This window comes from Engystomops pustulosus, chromosome 5 (assembly GCF_040894005.1).
Source record: "Engystomops pustulosus chromosome 5, aEngPut4.maternal, whole genome shotgun sequence".
Classification (NCBI taxonomy): Eukaryota; Metazoa; Chordata; class Amphibia; order Anura; family Leptodactylidae; genus Engystomops; species Engystomops pustulosus.
In genome coordinates this window covers 21,238,474-21,256,669 of record NC_092415.1, presented here as the reverse complement: position 1 = coordinate 21,256,669, position 18,196 = coordinate 21,238,474, and the positions used below count along the sequence as shown (strand labels likewise).

At 38.7% G+C, this 18,196-nt stretch overlaps 1 protein-coding gene across 6 annotated transcripts in view; it reads right to left on the bottom strand.

Moving 5' to 3' along the window:
* The window catches only part of CSMD3 (CUB and Sushi multiple domains 3), an 804,446-nt gene that overhangs the window by 410,417 nt on the left and 375,833 nt on the right, over nt 1–18,196 (bottom strand). For all 6 annotated transcript variants that reach the window (XM_072151297.1, XM_072151299.1, XM_072151298.1 and 3 more), the window contains 2 exons: nt 14,802–14,889; nt 11,173–11,297 (listed from right to left, as the gene is read on the bottom strand). In XM_072151297.1, coding sequence (XP_072007398.1) covers nt 11,173–11,297; nt 14,802–14,889 — 213 coding nt within the window. The remainder of the gene's footprint in view (nt 1–11,172; nt 11,298–14,801; nt 14,890–18,196) is intronic.

Sequence of the window (18,196 nt, the reverse complement as noted above, 5' to 3'; positions counted from 1 at the left end):
GGTGGTCGAATTGTACATGGTGTCCTATCTAAACCCAGCATATTATAGAGCAGGAGGAGCTGAGAAAATTGTATATTGGGGCACATTTACTTACCCGGTCACTGGAGTTCACTGAAAGTGCTCTGTCCGTTTATAATGCAGCGTGAGGCGATTCACCAAGATCGTGTGCCCGAAATCATGAATGTGTCACTTCCATGCTCAGGACTGACAGATTTCACCATCGGTTTTGTGCTGCATCTTTAACATAGGGCTTGTGACATAATTTAAAAATTAAATACCGCTCTCAGTCCAAATCAGTCGGACCATCTCAAGGCACATCCCCTAAATTGTGTGGCATGGAAGCCAGCGCAGCTGTGCCACAAAAGGGTTGTGGGAGCCACAATGCAAGTGCACACACATTAAATATCTGTGCAAGCCATTTTAGCCCCGAAAAAAAGTGTGCACTCCAACAAAAGTGCAGAGCGTGACCCTAAGTAAATGAGCCCCATAGTGCCCCACCTGCATGCATCTTGTTACATATCAGGAGGGATTGTACATAGTGTCCTATCTGCAGGCAGCATGTTTTAGAGCAGGAGAACCTGAGCAGATGGTCCATAGTGTCCTATCTGCAGCAGCATGTTATAGAGCAGGAGGAGCTGAGCAGATGGTCCATAGTGTCCTATCTGCAGCAGCATGTTATAGAGCAGGAGGAGCTGAGCAGATTGTACATAGTGTCCTATCTGCAGGCAGCATGTTATAGAGCAGGAGGAGCTGAACAGATTGTACATAGTGTCCTATCTGCAGACAGCATGTTATAGAGCAGGAGGAGCTGAACAGATTGTACATAGTGTCCTATCTGCAGGCAGCATATTATAGAGCAGGAGGAGTTTAGCAGATTGTACATAGTGTCCTATCTGCAGGCAGCATGTAATAGAGTAGGAGATGCTGAACAGATTGTACACAGTGTCCTATCTGCAGTCAGCATGTTATAAAGCAGGAGGAGCTGAGAAGATTATACATAGTGTCCTATCTGCAGGAAGCGTGTTATAGAGCAGGAGGAGCTGAGAAGATTGTACATAGTGTCCTATCTGCAGGCAGCATGTTATAGAGCAGGAGGAGCTGAGCAGATTGTACATAGTGTCCTATCTGCAGGCAGCATGTTATAGAGCAGGAGGAGCTGAACAGATTGTACATAGTGTCCTGTCTGCAGGCAGCATGTTATAGAGCAGGAGGAGCTGAGCAGATTGTACATAGTGTCCTATCTGCAGGCAGCATATTATAGAGCAGGAGGAGTTTAGCAGATTGTACATAGTGTCCTATCTGCAGGCAGCATGTTATAGAGTAGGAGACGCTGAACAGATTGTACACAGTGTCCTATTTGCAAGCAGCATGTTATAGAGCAGGAGGAGCTGAACAGATTGTATACAGTGTCCTATCTGCAGGCAACATTGTATAGAGTAGGAGATGCTAAACAGATTGTTTTTAGTGTGCTACCTGCAGGCAGCATGTTATAGAAAATGAGGAGCTAAGAAGATTGTAAATTGTGTACTATCTGCATTCAGCATGTTATAGTACAGGGAGAGTTAAGTAGATTTACATAGTGTCCTACCGGTAGGCAGTAAGTTATAGAGCAGGAGGTGCTTGGAAAATGTACACATTGTTTATATGAAAACAATTCAAAATAACTTACATTACATGTCAACTTTTCCTTTGCCCAGAGGTCCAGAGTATGGTCCTAGCAACTAATGTACAATCTGTCAATATTTTAGTAAGCTCCTAAACATGGAAATATTAGAACCTTAAAATTGAGTGACAAAGTATAATAAATATTCCACACAAAAGTATGAATCGATCCTGTCAGCTTCTTCCTCTCGATAACATGCTACCTACAGATCAGGCATCATATTCAACATGGCCGCCTAAAATATTGCCTAGAGCCTGACCAATTTTTCTACATAACATCTGATTCTAGGCATTTCTTATGACAAAATGGAAGAAAAGTCAACCGGGCCGAATATTGAGGGAGGCTGAAGGACTTTGATATTGTTCTCGAAACCTTTCCACTTTGAAGGATACAGTAGAGTTTTGGTTAACTAAATTTGCATTGATAAGGTCTTAAGTAACATTCATAATGGCTACAGAACGGAACCTAATTTCTAGAACAATATGTGACAAATCCATCGTAATTCTTCACTCGAGGCTTTTGGAATAGCGTCGTCATGCTACACTGTATATTTGTCTATCTGTAAGTAATTGCAACGCACTTTCCAATTTTGGATTATTGTTCACTGTCCTAAAAAAGAAAATTGAATGCACATTTTAAGTCCTGCCAGAGACTATTTTCAGTTCATCTTGTGGAATATATTTCACGCAAACCTCTTATTGAAACTTTCTTCTCAGGTTATTTTATTGACACTTTTGCTGAAATCACAGATTCCTATTGAAGCAATTTTAGACAGTAAAGAAGAAGAATATAATTATATTCTAATAAAAGAAATGGGATTTTTACAATCCGTTTTTTACTGCTTTTCTTCCAACAAATGTTTGACTTTTTTCTTTTTCGCACAATTGGCTTTTTTATCTTTCGAACTGACACAAAGAAAGTTAAAAAAGAAAACCCAAAATAGTTTTTGGACCAGGTTTGTCCAGTGTGATCTACCGGTACCAGTGAAGCCTCATTTTCTTGGTGCAGGAACTTGACATGTGGGGAGACAAGACCATAGAGATCTATAACTTAGAAGTAAATATTTAAAGTGGACATTTTATCACTTTCATGAAGTCTACTTCTTTTCAAAGTTTAATAGATGCTATCCTACGGTTTGTAGTGAAGTTGGATTTCCCTCATTCGTGATCAATTAACTATTGAAAGATAGGCAAATTTGGCAGACTGTCTACTGCATCCCATGACCACCAATTTGAGTAGTGACCCTAATTAGTACATTGGACACTGAAATTGTGCTAAGTAAGGCTCTGTAGAGCCAGATGAGGAGTTCTGGGCTGGAGCTGGTAGTCTGACATGACCCATCGAACAGTAGGGAGCTGAAAATATTGAGATTGATTTAATCAAAAACTTGTGATTATAAAATGGGGAAAGAGAGGTCAAAGGCCAGGCTCATAATACAACTAAATTTTCATTATTTGATGTATGTCTATGATTTAGGTCAATGCACCTTTAAGGCCATAATGGGGTGGATTTATAAAGACTTGTAATGGTGTACAAGCCTTGAAAAAGTCACCATTTCTTGTGTAGGGGGTAAATTTTATTTAACTTATGCTACAACTGTTACATGGTGCAGGACACAAATTTTGGTTTGTCTTTACATAAAATTAGAGTTACATATAAGAATGGTATGGGGCCATTGGTGTTGTTTGTTGTAAGTGCATTTAACATGGATTATGGTTTGAGTAGTGATGAGTGGACACATCATAATTTGGCCAAACCCAAATTTAAAAAATCAGTTTGGATTCGGGCACTGATCCCAGACCCAACCCCCTACAAGTACCACCCACAACCGTTTCTGGTGTTACCTGTTTGCCTTTAGATGCCTCTTTAAATTGCTGTGCCGGTGTCATCCTCCCTGAAATGGTGCTAACCTGTGATTTCAATGCCACCACGTACAGTCCCAGCAATTTAAATGACAATGGCAACTTTGCCAGTGGCATATGAAGAGTTACTGCCCATGACCAATTGCTGATGTTAATGGCAGAGGTGCAGGAGTGGATTATTATATAGGTGCTTTGGAAGGTAGTCAGGTGCCTAAGCATTCTGGGGGGCCCATTAACACCCAAACCACATATCAAAGTTTAAACTGAGAAGGACCTTCACCCATGAAATCCTCATACATCTGTCCCTGTCCTCAATACATATGTACACAAGAGTCATTTCATAACCTTTGAAAGTCCTCCAAAGGTCCTGAAGTCCTAAAAGAAGGCAGATGGGACACATCGTCAATTCTCCAAATATTTGGATTTTAATACCAAATGTAGGAATTGAATTCCAGATTTGTAGGGGCTATAACATTCATACAGCCCAGCCAGGGCCCATGGCAGAGGTGTTCAGGGGGACGGAAAGGTAGAGACAAACTCGTTTCAGGACTTTTAATGAAGTTTGGGCTCGGTTCAGTACGAACCAAAACTTTGTGGTTCGGGTCCACTCAACACTAAGTATGAGTTGTTTTGAAAAATATGTAAATTTCCTTATCATCTATTACATTCTCTCTCTATATATATGTGCCAATTTATTTTATTTATGTTTTGTTAGTTTTGATTTTTCTATCTCACACTTTTATTCTCAAATATGCCCATGTACATTTGTGTTTTATGAAAAAAATATATTTTATAAACTCCATTCATAATCATCATTTTTAGCAGCACTATTTTTGCTCTCAAAAATGTTGAACCATCATGGAAAGCTGCTGGATTGTTGTTAGGATCCACAAAGAGATTCAATACCAGATTTCCCATCCTTGTCATAACGTGGTTATGAATATATATTATGACACTTGTGTGAACAAGGCTGAATCCACGCTATCGCTTCCTAAACCAATAACCATAAATATTTGTCGCCATTTATTAAATCAAGGGAAACAATGTGAAGAGTATTTACTTAAGATTTGCCCTGCGGAAACTTAGAAGTATATACTGTATGACATAAGAAACCAGCATTCGGTGCCATCTGTTTGTTTCCTACCATATGCCACTGTGTGCATTTGTAATATCTTTCATAATACGCTTCATCTGTGCATAGCAATGTCATTCTGTTTGGATAACTACTACACTATAGGATTATCAACCATTTGCAGCGTCCATTCTGCTATGTGCACATTTTATGGAAATGCCTGATACAATCCACATATTCTAAGATTATTGTTACTAGACAAAAAATTGATGGAAACACTTTTGATTTCAGAATTGTGTCCGATACTTTTATTATTTGATAATATTATGTAAATTTAATATAAAGCTCCAAGCTAATAGTAAATAGGTCTACCAGAGGTACTAGGGCCATTTCACATTGGTATCCAAATACATGTCTCCAATTTGGTGCATAACTCAAAAAGAAGTAATAACATGGCTATCTATTACTGGACAGCTCAGGGGGGATTACACAATGACCCCCTTCCATGACAATAGAAAACAAGAAAGTATTCCAGCGCAGATCTCCAGGTGGTTAAAATCTTCTTTATTTGTGCATCAGCAGAATCGGGATACAGTGAAGAAACGATCAACGTGTTTCGGCTGTTACGCCTTAGTCATGATCTGACTTCCATGACAATGTTCTGCAAGCGTTGGCTAGAGGTTCAAGTGACAAACTTCTTGTGGATCACACACTCTGCATATAATACCAATATTACTGTGAGCCAAATGTCACTTTCGGATAACCCTTCCTGTGGTTACAGTGCAGGATGACATTATAAAGAAGACAACCTGACCCACTCTTTTGCCCATGCAGTATGGAGAGGTGCCAACTAGTTCAAGTTCTGGTTCACAAAGTTTGGTCAAACCTTGAACAAAAGTTTGGAGATCCGAACTTAAATCCAAACATTCACCGGTAAATCCAGTGATCGGTGTTGGCATTGATAGCAGGTGATAACCCTTTAAATGTAAATCTGTCGGTTTCATTTAAATTCCAGTAGAATTAGCGCACCCTCATTTTTCCTAGGATTGTCGCTCCCTGTCATGTCATCAACAATTAGCACCATTCATGGGTAGAGATGGGCCTAAATTCTAAACCTTCTTGTTTAACTACAGGTGCGGCACCCAAATCTTTGCAATGTTTGTGACATTACAGTTCAGGTTTGCTCATCACTAGTATCAACATATGCGCACCATTCTCTATTCAAGTAAGTAGAAACAGACAAATTAGTCCTAATATAAAAAAAATTTCACTTTCGAATCTTCTTCTATTCTAGCTCACACAGGGGGTTTCCACTGTTCTCTGTTTCTTAGAAGCACAGGAAATGCTGGGACATGCCAACTTAGCCAAACGTTGGGTGAGCCACGTAATCACTGGGTTTAGATTAGTTGGCATGACCAACACTGGACACAGGAGAAAGATTGAAACATAGGCAGCATGAAACTGGTGCAGAAGTGCATTTGTAATAGGTTTTTTATTTTATGGCCATAATTTTTGTCTGTTTCATGCATATTTTCATAGCTCCAGAAAATAGATTTGAGCCCATTACATTGTGTTCCACTTCTTGGACCCCCAGCAATTATCTGGGACCCCTGGAGAAATCTGGCAGCTGATGTTAAATTCCTTTTCAGTACCAGATAATAGAACTAACCCATTATTCAAATGAATATAATATATTTCATAAATGTTTTAGGTTCTCCAGAAGAAAAGACATACATTTTAAGCTTCCTCGCGCTTTAGCATAAAAATTTAGCATGTCACTATACTGTGGCATGTTAGAATTTTTTTTTTTAGCAACAATACATAATTAATAGATGATTAAAGGGGGAGGTTACAAAAAATGACACCCTAACAGTCAACAGATCACAGTTTTACAGCATGGCCCATGCCATAAGAAGACATCTCTACCCATAGTATAGCAACCAACCAACCCCCATTCCCCTCAATAACATTGGAACTTGCACTGCAGATAGATCTCCACAGTGTGGGTGGTTTTTCTGGCTCCGATGAGTATAACATATGATTGGTGTAACGGAAAAAACCCCTACAAAATAAATCCTGATTTACAGTGTCTGTATACGTTTACAAAGCATCATGGTATCAAATTCTACAGCCATAGACTATTTATATCGAAATACTTGATCCAATCCCTGGAGGGCAATATTATCTATAGAGAAGACAACTTCCCAATATCAGATAATAAGCAAACCATTGCTATAGAAATGAAGGCTTTTACGGAGAAAAAAAAATGTTCCTGAGCATAAAATTAGCATAAAATATGAACAATACCCAAAGAGTTCATCTTTTGAGGATTTGTCCTTCCAAAATACCTTCTTTATTCCCTTGTAGTAATCTACCTCAGTGTTCACAAACTCTTTCAACTTGACTGCTTCCTCATTTCTCAGTAAGTGCTTACAAATTCCATCAATGCCCTCATTGTCGATGTGCTGTCAGCACAGGAAATATCACAATCCTGAATCTCATTTTCTCATTCTATTACGAGTACTAATTCTATGTAGGAGAGACCTTTGATAACGCTACAATGCCGCTACCTCTTTATTTGTCCTTCTTGGTGTGGAGTCATTGACCCAAGCACTTTATTTCCACTGATTTACCATTATTTATGTCTCTTGCAATTTGCAACTACATTATATGACCCTTTTTATGTCTGCATGGCTCAGCTTTAGGAATAGCTTGACTGAACCAGGTTATGGACCACGTGTAAACATGCCCAGGCTTCAATTTGGGGACACCGAATTTATCAGCCCTCTTAAGATAGGCATTAAATAACCTGCACACTTTACCTTATGTTTTTGTAATGTGTGTGTAAGTGTGTGTGTGTGTGGGGGGGGGCATTATATCAGGTAATTTATTAATATATATAAATTAATAGTTTTGCTCTACATTCTTCATATGTGAAGGGAACTCTTCTATCCATGAGCAAACAGCAGTTAGAGATCATATGACCCTCCTTCTGCAGCCATTTTATGTCCAAGAATGTCTGGCTGATGAGGTAAAAGACAGGAGGCTGAAGAAACTGTGGGCATAAGTGTTCAATTGGTAACATCTTTTGGTTCTGCCGGATACTGGTGCCTCTTTAGGTGGGAACCTTTAGAGATGTTGTCTCTGTCCTGGGCTTTCATGCAAGCCCTGACTTCCCGTTGGCACTACTCATGCTGGGCATCAATGCATTCCCCTACAAAAATTAGAAAGTCATAGGACATACTGGAGGAGGTGAAATTGCTGATCACCAGAGAATGGAAGTCTCCTGCTCCCCCAAAATTGTCTTACTCCACATAGGGACCTTGGCTGATGGCAATGGGCAATGTTAGCACATAAATCTCTTCCCTCACACACTGAGGGATAGTGGGAGAGCTTGAGAGACATAGCAGGGTTTGTCAGCTAAAAGGTAGCTTTTGAATTTGTGAGTCTGACATATACAATATGGCCTTTAAAACATGTGACGTAATCTGGAACTGTCTGCTATGTATTATTTACAAAGATTATCCTCCTCAAGATGAATTCAGTGTGGGTCAGAAAAAAAAGAATTTTCCTTATGGAGAGTTTGCCCTCTAAGACCCTCTTATAGTGGTGTGGTGGTGGAGACTTAAAACCATTGATGCTCCACTAAAGAATTCTGGGAAGTATGCAAATATGTTTCCCAAGGTGTTGAATGGAAAACAATGCCTCTTTCACGTCCTTGCCAAAAGGCCGCACTACCTGTAGGTGGTGTTAATATGTGTGTGAACTGTGCCTTAATTTTTGTGTTTATGTCTGCCACACCTCAGATTCTGTCTTGCAAAAGTTAATACTCTGGACCTGTACTTGCTTGCTCCTTGCCCATGAGGCAGTGCCTAGTTCCTATAAGTGCCCAGTTTGGCATGGACTCCTTGCTGGTTAATTTTTTCTGTCTCCTGATCTCTAGATCTCTAGTTTCAATCCCCTGTGATATCTAGTTCAGTCTTAACTGTTTAACTAGTGGTGGTGGTTGCGCAGTTGCTGGGCAGGTGCTACATTGAAAGCCCCCTTAACACTAAGTATGACTTACAGGAATTCTAATAACATGATGTGGGAATAAACCAAACCGGTATATCTATTACAGAAGGAACAGACTTCCAACTGTAGACAGCGCTGTTTTGACCTGGTTGGGTCTCCTCAGTACAGCGTAGGAAACTGGTTTGGCTGTGTGAGAGGCTATTGACTAGGGTCAGAAAATAAGAGTTGGATGTAGCTGTTCTCTATAGTTAATAGGTAATGTTGTAAAATATATGTAAAACCTGAGTCTACATGTACTACTGAATTGTATAATTATCTTTTGACTCAATAAAATAATTATAAAAAAAAAAATAACACAGAAATTGGGTCATGTTAGAAATTAGATGTTTGAACAGTTTCCCCCGAATATTGACTCCTATAAGAGAAATCTTTAAAGCGTAACACAACTTGGAAGCTAAATTCCCTAAATCAATAGAGTAGAAGATCGAAATAAACTTTGATAGATTTTACCAAATAAACAGGTTTGTTTTTGATTCTTTCTTCTTGCTGATAGCAATTTGTATAAATCAGCTTTCCCTCCTTTACTTAAACTGACCGACAGTAGATAAGAAGTTGATAAGGTTTATAATAACTTAAATCCTGATTGGTGTTGACTCCTTACAGAGCTGATTTATTTTGTGAACTATTTTCTAGGTTTGTAACAAGTTAATCTTTAGCCTATACTCTTTATCTATCTGTTGTGTATGGAATGGAGAAGTCTTTTAGCAACACTGCTAACTGCAGGAGAAAACATGAGCAAAATCAGAGGGACAGATAAGCTTTTTTCCTTAACCCCTTGACACATTGGGGCACATTTACTAAGGGTCTGAATTGTGTTTTTCCGTGGGTTTCCAGAATTTTTCCATTTTGCGCCGAATTCCGCCAGAATTTCAGCACACACGATCGCATTTTGGTGCCGGATTTCACGCAACAGAAATAGAGGGGTGTGGCCGTCAGAAAACCCAACGCATTCAGAAAAACCACAGAATTTAAAAAACGAATTGTGTCGCAAAATCAATCACTCACGTGCACCAGTAATAGGTTGGTAAACTCTAGCGGACCTCGGTGGACCTCGGTGCAGCAGCGACACCTGGTGGACATCGGGCGTACGACCTTAGTGATTCGCCGGAAGACCTGAATCCTCATTGGAGAACGCACCGCGGGATCGCGACAGGACCGGGTAAGTAAATGACCCCCATTATGATGCACATGTACGTCATAATTCAGATAAGGATGGATAAAGAGGGTTCACAGGCTGAGCCCTCTTCATACATGGTGGGTGTTTGCTATATTATGTACCTCTGACATTCCAGCACTGATCGTGTGTGAACGCGGGCTAGGATTGTTGCTCCCTCTGATGTTATGGATTGGTAGATGGTTTGCAGCTGCGAAAAGTCACCTCCTATTCATTAATTGGACAATTTCTATGCAGAATCTGCTGAAACGTTTTTTCCGTTTCTTTTTCAACAGAAAAAGAGAATGGAACTCTAAGGAGGTTTCTCTTTAAATGAAGATTTAAGATACAAATGTGGTGCCCCTGGTCTCTGTTATGAGTCCGGAGGATCAGGAAAGCTCCCTCCAAACAAAGGCAGTGAATTTAAGCTCCATAGACACTGACTTGAGGATTGGCTGCTTGGCTATAGCTGTCATGTACTCCCATCGCATAAAAGAAACCTGGGGGACTTTCATTTGACTTCCCTGCCAGTTTTTTTGACAGATATGGCACATGAATCCTCTCCTTCCTGACAGTTTTGATGTGTTGGGGCATAGTACAGGCAGGGAGTGGGGCAGGCAGAGGACAGGCAGGGACATGAATGACCAGATTAGACTGTAGGTTTCTACAGGTTACACTTCTACTTGTCCATTATTTGACTAAAGAATATAGTCACTTAGCTCTCAACTGTCTTATACGCATGTCATTTTTTAATATGTATATTTTTTTATTATACATTTTTTCACAGCAAGTCCAGTATGGGGGCCATAATTATTTGAAGAAAATATTTTTAAAAAAATCATGCAGGGTTTTAGTAAATACAATGAATACACAAAAACTCAATGGGGCAGATTTACTTACTCGGTCCGTTCGCGATCCAGCGGTGCGTTCTCTGTGGTGGATTCGGGTCCGGCCGGGATTCATCAAGGTAGTTCCTCCGACGTCCACCAGGTGGCGCAGCTGCGCTGAAAAGCATCTGAACGCACTCGAGTTCACCGGGCTGGACCAGGTGAAGGTAAGCGCGTCCCAAGCGACATTTTATTGTTTTAAATGCGGCGGTTTTTCCGAATCCGTCGGGTTTTCGCTCGGCCATGCCCCCCGATTTCCGTCGCATGCATGCCGGCGCCGATGCGCCACAATCCGATCACGTGCGCCAAAATCCCGGGGCAATACAGGGAAAATCGGCGCAAATCGGAAATATTCGGGTAACACATCGGGAAAACGGGAATCGGGCCCTTAGTAAATGACCCCTAATGTGAAACATTCTCTCTTTAACACTTGTAAATATTCCAGATTTAAATCTTCTTACCTTTACAAACAGGTCTGTGGTCGCTCCAAGCTGCAAACACGTCTGCAATCCTTTGACACGTGATCTTTTTTTCACCTTGAAGAACATAGTCTTCATCACAAGAAAACAGAACTGTGGCACCAAGGCTATAATAAAACATAATACAACATTATAGAATAAAATACTGTACACACTCGGGGCTTAAAAATGAGAATATTGAAGCTGTTGTCTCTGTGTGTCTCCATAAACTCAACAGACTACTGTGAGTGTACTGTATATCCAGGTGTTCAAAGTCTTGGTAAGATCATCTACTGAACTTAATGTATATAAATAGTACTCACATGGTAAGCCAGGCAAATACATAAAGACTATAAAGAGTCTGTGTCTCATGATCCCAATGGAGGTCATCTTGAAAACCATGCAGTTTGCCGAATGAACCAATTTCGGTACTGGCTGTCTATCATGCATTGTGTGTATGAAAACCTTCTAACCTACCTCTAAAGATTGTGCTGGGAAGCTAATGTACAAAATTATTTTGTTTTTTAGGGGAGATTGGCCTCCACCATGTGCAGAGCTGAGCATGTGAATGTATAAGAAACAAGAGACTGATATTGTTTTCAAAAGATATACCAGCCCATACCCTTTTGAGAGACATCAAAGAGATACTCTCTTAGTTTAATTAAGTCTTATGGCTTTTCCTAAGGCTGAGTAAACAGTACACCATACGTGAGGCTTAGACAGATCAGACAAAACCTAAAATTATAAGTTGGGGATTTAGAAGTGTTCCCCCTGAAAAAAAATATGATTGTGGCCTCCACCAGATGTCCAACAAAAGTCTGACAAATATGGAATTCTACCTGTAAGACCCACACTGATTGATAAAATGATCTACCTAGAACCTTTCCCGAAGGCTAGCATCACCTCTATCCTTCCTAATAGTTACAATCAAATAGTCAATTGTACGTTGATTAGTTGACTTCTATAGAACATATTGATACTCATCAAAAATGGCACTCTACACACGTTTCTGTAATTCCCATAACTTTCAATAGGACATACAGAAACAGCCTATTCCTGAGAGCCAATGGGTCAACCACGGCTATCCAAAATATTTTTGGAATTAATATAATGTTTTTTAAGGTCTAGTATTGGATGCTACTTGATTTCTTGACTAATCGGTGTAACCTTATACCTCAATGTTGCTTGGTCGCTTCATCAGGAAATGAGTCTTTACCTTAAACATTGTCCAGTTAAGCAGTTAAGTGGAAGCTGATCCATAAGGAATGTATTGCAGTCATATAACACAGTGGTTATAGAAACTCATTGTACCAGTGCTTTAAATTTTCGATATATATCTATTCTTCCATTACCACTCATTAAACTGCTAGATTTTATATAAATATGCAGCTCTCATAAGAAGTCATTTTAATAAAATATGATTGTCTGAGCTGTTCAAAGTAGAATTTGATTTAAATGTAGAACTTGACTATTTATAAAAGACGAAATAGCAGAACACGGCCAAGAAAACGACTTATTTTCCATCATTTTATAAAAGTATTTGGAATAATACAACTATAATGAATGTACATAAATGATACTGGAATATAAAAACAATATTATAATTAATGAATAAATCTATGATTAGTACCGTAAATAATTGGTAATACCGTAAGTTATTTATAAATATATAACTATAACAAATTAATAAAATACATCAATAAATATATAAATTAAATATATAAAATACAGTTTTTTCAATTGATGGAATGTGATTGTTTCAATCTACGGGGACTGTGGGTAAGTCTAAGGGCTCTCTCACATTGGCGTTGTTCAAGTTCAGTTGCGCATCCATTTTGTCTTTGTTGTGACTCCATTTTACTTCCGTTTGGTCTCTGTGATACATCCGTTTTGTCTCCGTGTCCACAAAAAAAAAATGTAGATTTAACATTGATTTGAAAACATCACACTTGTTCTTCAGCCTCATCAGTGAAGAAAGATGGATGTTGCATACGTTTTTTTTTTTTGCAGACCCATAGACTTTTATTGCCTTCCATGATCCGCATCAGTGAAAATAATAGGACATGTTTCATTATTTTTTCCTCGGACAACGGATCACTGAAAATACAAGCCAATGTGAAAACACACATAGAAATCGATGGCTTTGTGAGGCATCCACGTACATCACTGAACCACGGACGTGAAAAACAAAGCCAATGTGAAAGAGCCCTTAAGATGACCATAATCTTTCAACTGATGTCAAACAAATGCTCATAAAAACAGATTTTACTTTAGACTCCATGTACATGGAGCTCATTTCAGTAAAATATGAATAATAAATTCGAAGAAGCGTTATTGACATGGGAATATGGGATTGTGGGGATTTAGGTGGGGTGCTGGAACAGGACAAAGGGGGACCTAGGGTGTGGGGGGTTATAGCAATCCATGGTATCATATATGTCTCAGTCCATGGTATATGACACATCTCTGGCAGGAAGTGACATATTTTGCGGCTCCTCTTCCCCCAGCAGTATGGATCTTCTCTTCCACCTCCGTTGAGCAGAAGCCTGGGAGGAGATCTGAGAGTCTCCTGAAGTGAGCCTCACTGCTGAGTATTAGGAGCAGTGTAGCAGGAAGTGGACCATATCCTCGTTGGCCTACTGATCCTGGCACTGTTGCTACAGTCTACTCATCTTGGGCACGTACATCTGTCTGTGCCACTCCATGGCTAGGTTTTGGGCACTCAGTCTGTAGCGGCTCAGGATCTGACAGTCTCTATGATCACATCTATCTATCCATCTATCTATCTATCATCACATCTATCTATCTATCTATCCATCTATCTATCATCACATCTATCTGTCTATCATCACGTCTATCTATCTATCTATCTCATATCTATCTACATACCTATCTATTTATCTATCTATCTCATATCTACACAGAGTAGAGTCCAAAACAGTGCAACAGCAATTAAGACAAATAGGGGGGCATTTAAATTTTTACCCTTCCATGGGAAGGTCTGACCGGCGTATGATAAATGTGCCCCCATATCTTATCTATCGATCTATCTATCTATCTATCTATCTATCTATCTATCTATCTCCTATCTATCTATCTATCTATCTATCTATCTATCTATCTCATATCTATCTATCTATCTATCTATCTCATATCTATCTATCTATCTATCTATCTATCTATCTATCCATCTATAATCTATCTATCTCATATCTATCTATCTATCTATCTATCTATCAATCTACTTAATAGACCTCTTTAAATAAAAAGCTGTAGAAAGTACGATGATGATTAGTCTGTTGGAAGTCATGAATGATTTTATTAATAGTAAGTATATGTAATGATCATAGTACAAGGATGATTTAATATATAGTGACCCTTAGATGTAGGTGCATTTTAATAGCTAAAGTTTACAACTTAATTATTTTGTAAATTGGAAATTTCAGATTAGTGCAATTTGCTTCAGCCAAAACACACCTACAAAAAAGAAAAGATTTAGTAGTAAAAGATGGTGGGGAGGAAGAGCCATTATGTCACTGGTTAGTATAGAAATAGGATTCCATCAATACATTTCCCACATAACTCATAATATAAACCAACCATATGTTCTTTACTTGGATTAAAATTTTTACCTAAAATTAGAGCCTATTCTTTTCCCATTTTCTGGTTCTCCCGGATCAGGACACATATTTGACGCTTGTTTTATACCTCCCTCATTTACTGTAAGAAAGAACATACATTTTAATAAGATACAATATATAACGAGATATATAAGGTATATATGGTGCCACATAAATTACGATAGAATATACCATGTAAAATACCGTAAACCTGTAAGACCGCATGCTGCTTAAGAAGATCACACACCGGGAAAATTATATTTATTGTCAATTTAGTGAATTCAAGGTAAACATCATCACCAATAAATTGTAATCACCCATTTACTTATCACAATAAACCAATTTTATAATATAATACAATCATTTACATAATTAATTTTATAGCCAAGATGTACAGAAACATATCTACCATATTATTTAGATAATCAAGGCAATATTAATAAAAGTATTTATTTAGCAAAATATAGATTTTATGCATTAAAAAAAAAAATAAAAGGGGAGATAACTGTAGATGTTTGTAAGGGAGGCCACATTACAATAATATAAAAATTTTGATTTCAATTTTTTTTTTTACTAAAATAAACTCTGAACCATCATATGAAAATACCAATTTAATAAATTCCTGTTGAGTTGCAGTGTTACCATGAATAGTAATTTTCCAACATTAGAGCCTGCACACTGATATCCTTTAAACATCACGATTGAGATAACCTGGAATGGTGTATTCCCATTTATATATTGGTATATAGATGGACTCCACCACTGCAAAATTGATGCTTTAAAGACCTACGTGCTTATCAAGAGAGTATTGAAACCATCAGATATAGCATATTGACCTGGAGTGTTGACCTGGAGTGGAGTTGAGACTTGTGGAACATAGACATTCACTGAATAAAGATATAGATTGTTCGCCTCTCTAATTTTCGAAAAGTCACTGAAATTGGGGGAAAGAGAGTATCAAAAGATAAAATTTAGCTTTTATTAGATATGTACTAAAAAGGAATGAATGAATGTGTTGAGGTAAAAAAACCTCCACCACAAAAATAGTGTCTAAAAGGTTTCAACAGGTCTGACCCCAGCTAAAGCACAGATCTAGGCTGACCTAGACTGGGACCAGAACCAAAAGGCATCGGGGGTATAGGCTACTGAATATTGCCATAAGCCCTGCATGTAGCAGATGTCGGGCATATGTAGTAAAGCCACCCCTCACACAGATGGTTTGATAATATGCAGAGGACTAGAGATTGACACCAGTATTGCAGCCGTACATTTGGCCTACCCTGGAAACAACCTAGGATGTATTGGAGGCTGTCTGCTCGTGTTATTGATGGATAGAAGACTGCTGATAAGCCTGACTGGAGTCTGAGATGATTACTCCTAGCTGCTCGGCCACTCAAGCTGTCAAATTCACACTATCCTGAGCTAGCACTCCTAAGATAATAGGACCCAACGCGTTTCCTGACTATATAACATTCATCAGGGGTCAGATGTAATATTCATAGATATACACGTATTGCATGATAGTACACATTCACATAGCGTGTCCCCGCATTGATAACAGCAGCAGCGTGCGCGAGGGGACGCTCTTGTGGAACATAGATCGGCAGCCAAGTATGTGCGATAATACGAGCGCAGCGCTGTGAGAGTCCAGCCGACTACTTGAAAATGTAAGCATCTATCAATCTAGACAATATTACGGTAGGAGTGAGCTCCTTTTCCTTCTTCTAGGCCTGTTATCTTCTCTAGTTTGGAGGCAACCACCAACCAGTGGCTACCTTTGGTCCTTTCCCATGTTAATTATTCATTTTTATATAATATTTCTCTTAAGATTTCAAAACATTCCTATTTCTCAAGTTTCTGAACAATTGAGTCCTCTTTATTTATTAGAATTAAGCTACCATCTGGGTTCACCTGGTTTAACTGGAGGTGAGGTGCTGCTACTTTTCTACTATTTTCTGTAGAAAAAAATAAAATGTAGTGCAAGTCAATTTTTGTGGAGCTTGTAGCCTGGGGTGGCTTTTGCTCTGATAACTGCTCTAAGAATTTTAGAAGAAAAACTACTAGGAGATCTTTCTCACCTATTCAACCTCCTAGAGAACTATATAGCATGGTCTCATGCCTTAACCCAGCTTCAGCAAAATTTCTGCCTAGACCAGAAGTCTCTCAAAAAATAGCTGGGTCAGGCTGGCAGCAGGCCGAGCCGTCTTTGCAGTAGGGAGACCTCTTTTTGAGTCTTCAATGACTGGGGAAGGTGTCAAGCCATGCTGGAAAGGGCTCCAGTAAGTGGGATAGGGCTTCCATGATCTCCAGATCTAACAAAACTTGTCCCATTTATCTCACCAAGTCTCCCCTGGTCCTTAAAGGGCAGCTAAAATTCTATTTTGGATACTGTGGAGTAACACAAAATGTAATGTAAGGTTGTTCCTCTAGTTTCCATTTTATTATTTCAAATTACTAGAGATGATGACGGTATAAAATTCTAATAATATACTAAACCAACTTGCTTGATAAAAGGAATCTATGAATTAAGCCTAAATCTATAAGCTAATGTTAGTCCTCCTTTGTAATAAATACAAATAAAGTTTTTAAAAACACTATTTTTCCTGTTTGTACAATAGAAAACTTCCATGATGCCCAGAGAGTTATTGTATCATTTTTTTCCCTATCAGACCTCTTGATAAATATGTGAATGTATCTCTATCAGTCAAGTGATAATGTTCTCTATGGCACTGGATAACATTACAGATGGAAGAGGTAACGATTGAGGCTATGATAAAGTAGACCTATATTAGGGCAGCAACCATAATTAATATCTCTCTGTTGACAGATACTTATGAGAGTATTTATCAGGGGAGCCAAGTTTTGCCCTTCATAAGAGTCTCTGAAGATGGAAGATGCAGGTTGTGACCAATGTAATTAATGACAGTTCAGATCGGTATGCCAACTTTATCTCAGATGCCTACATTAATACACATGACTTCTGTGACTTACTATAGTCAACAAGAAATTGGAAAAAAATGCAACAAGTAAAAAACATGTAGAAGTGATAGAAGGTCTGACCTGTTCCCGTGGCCTACTTCATCATTTACTGTGACAAATGTACTGGCTACATCATCATCTTTGCTCTAGGGACCTAGGCTTAGCACCAGTCATGGCATATCATTTGTACACATCAAAAGGAATTTTTTTTTTACACTTATCCCCACTTCCTTTTAAAAATGCATTCAGAAAAATAAAATAAAAAAGTAAATAAATTGTATTATAAAGTTTTTAAAAAGTTAGTTCTTCTTTTAGAAACAATTATACGTTCATATAATAGATCCGGCGGGGGATGCTGCTAGAAGCTGGCTTTTAAGGAATTCCGGGAAGTGGCCAGTGCCAATCAGCAGTGCGATGGCCCTTTACAT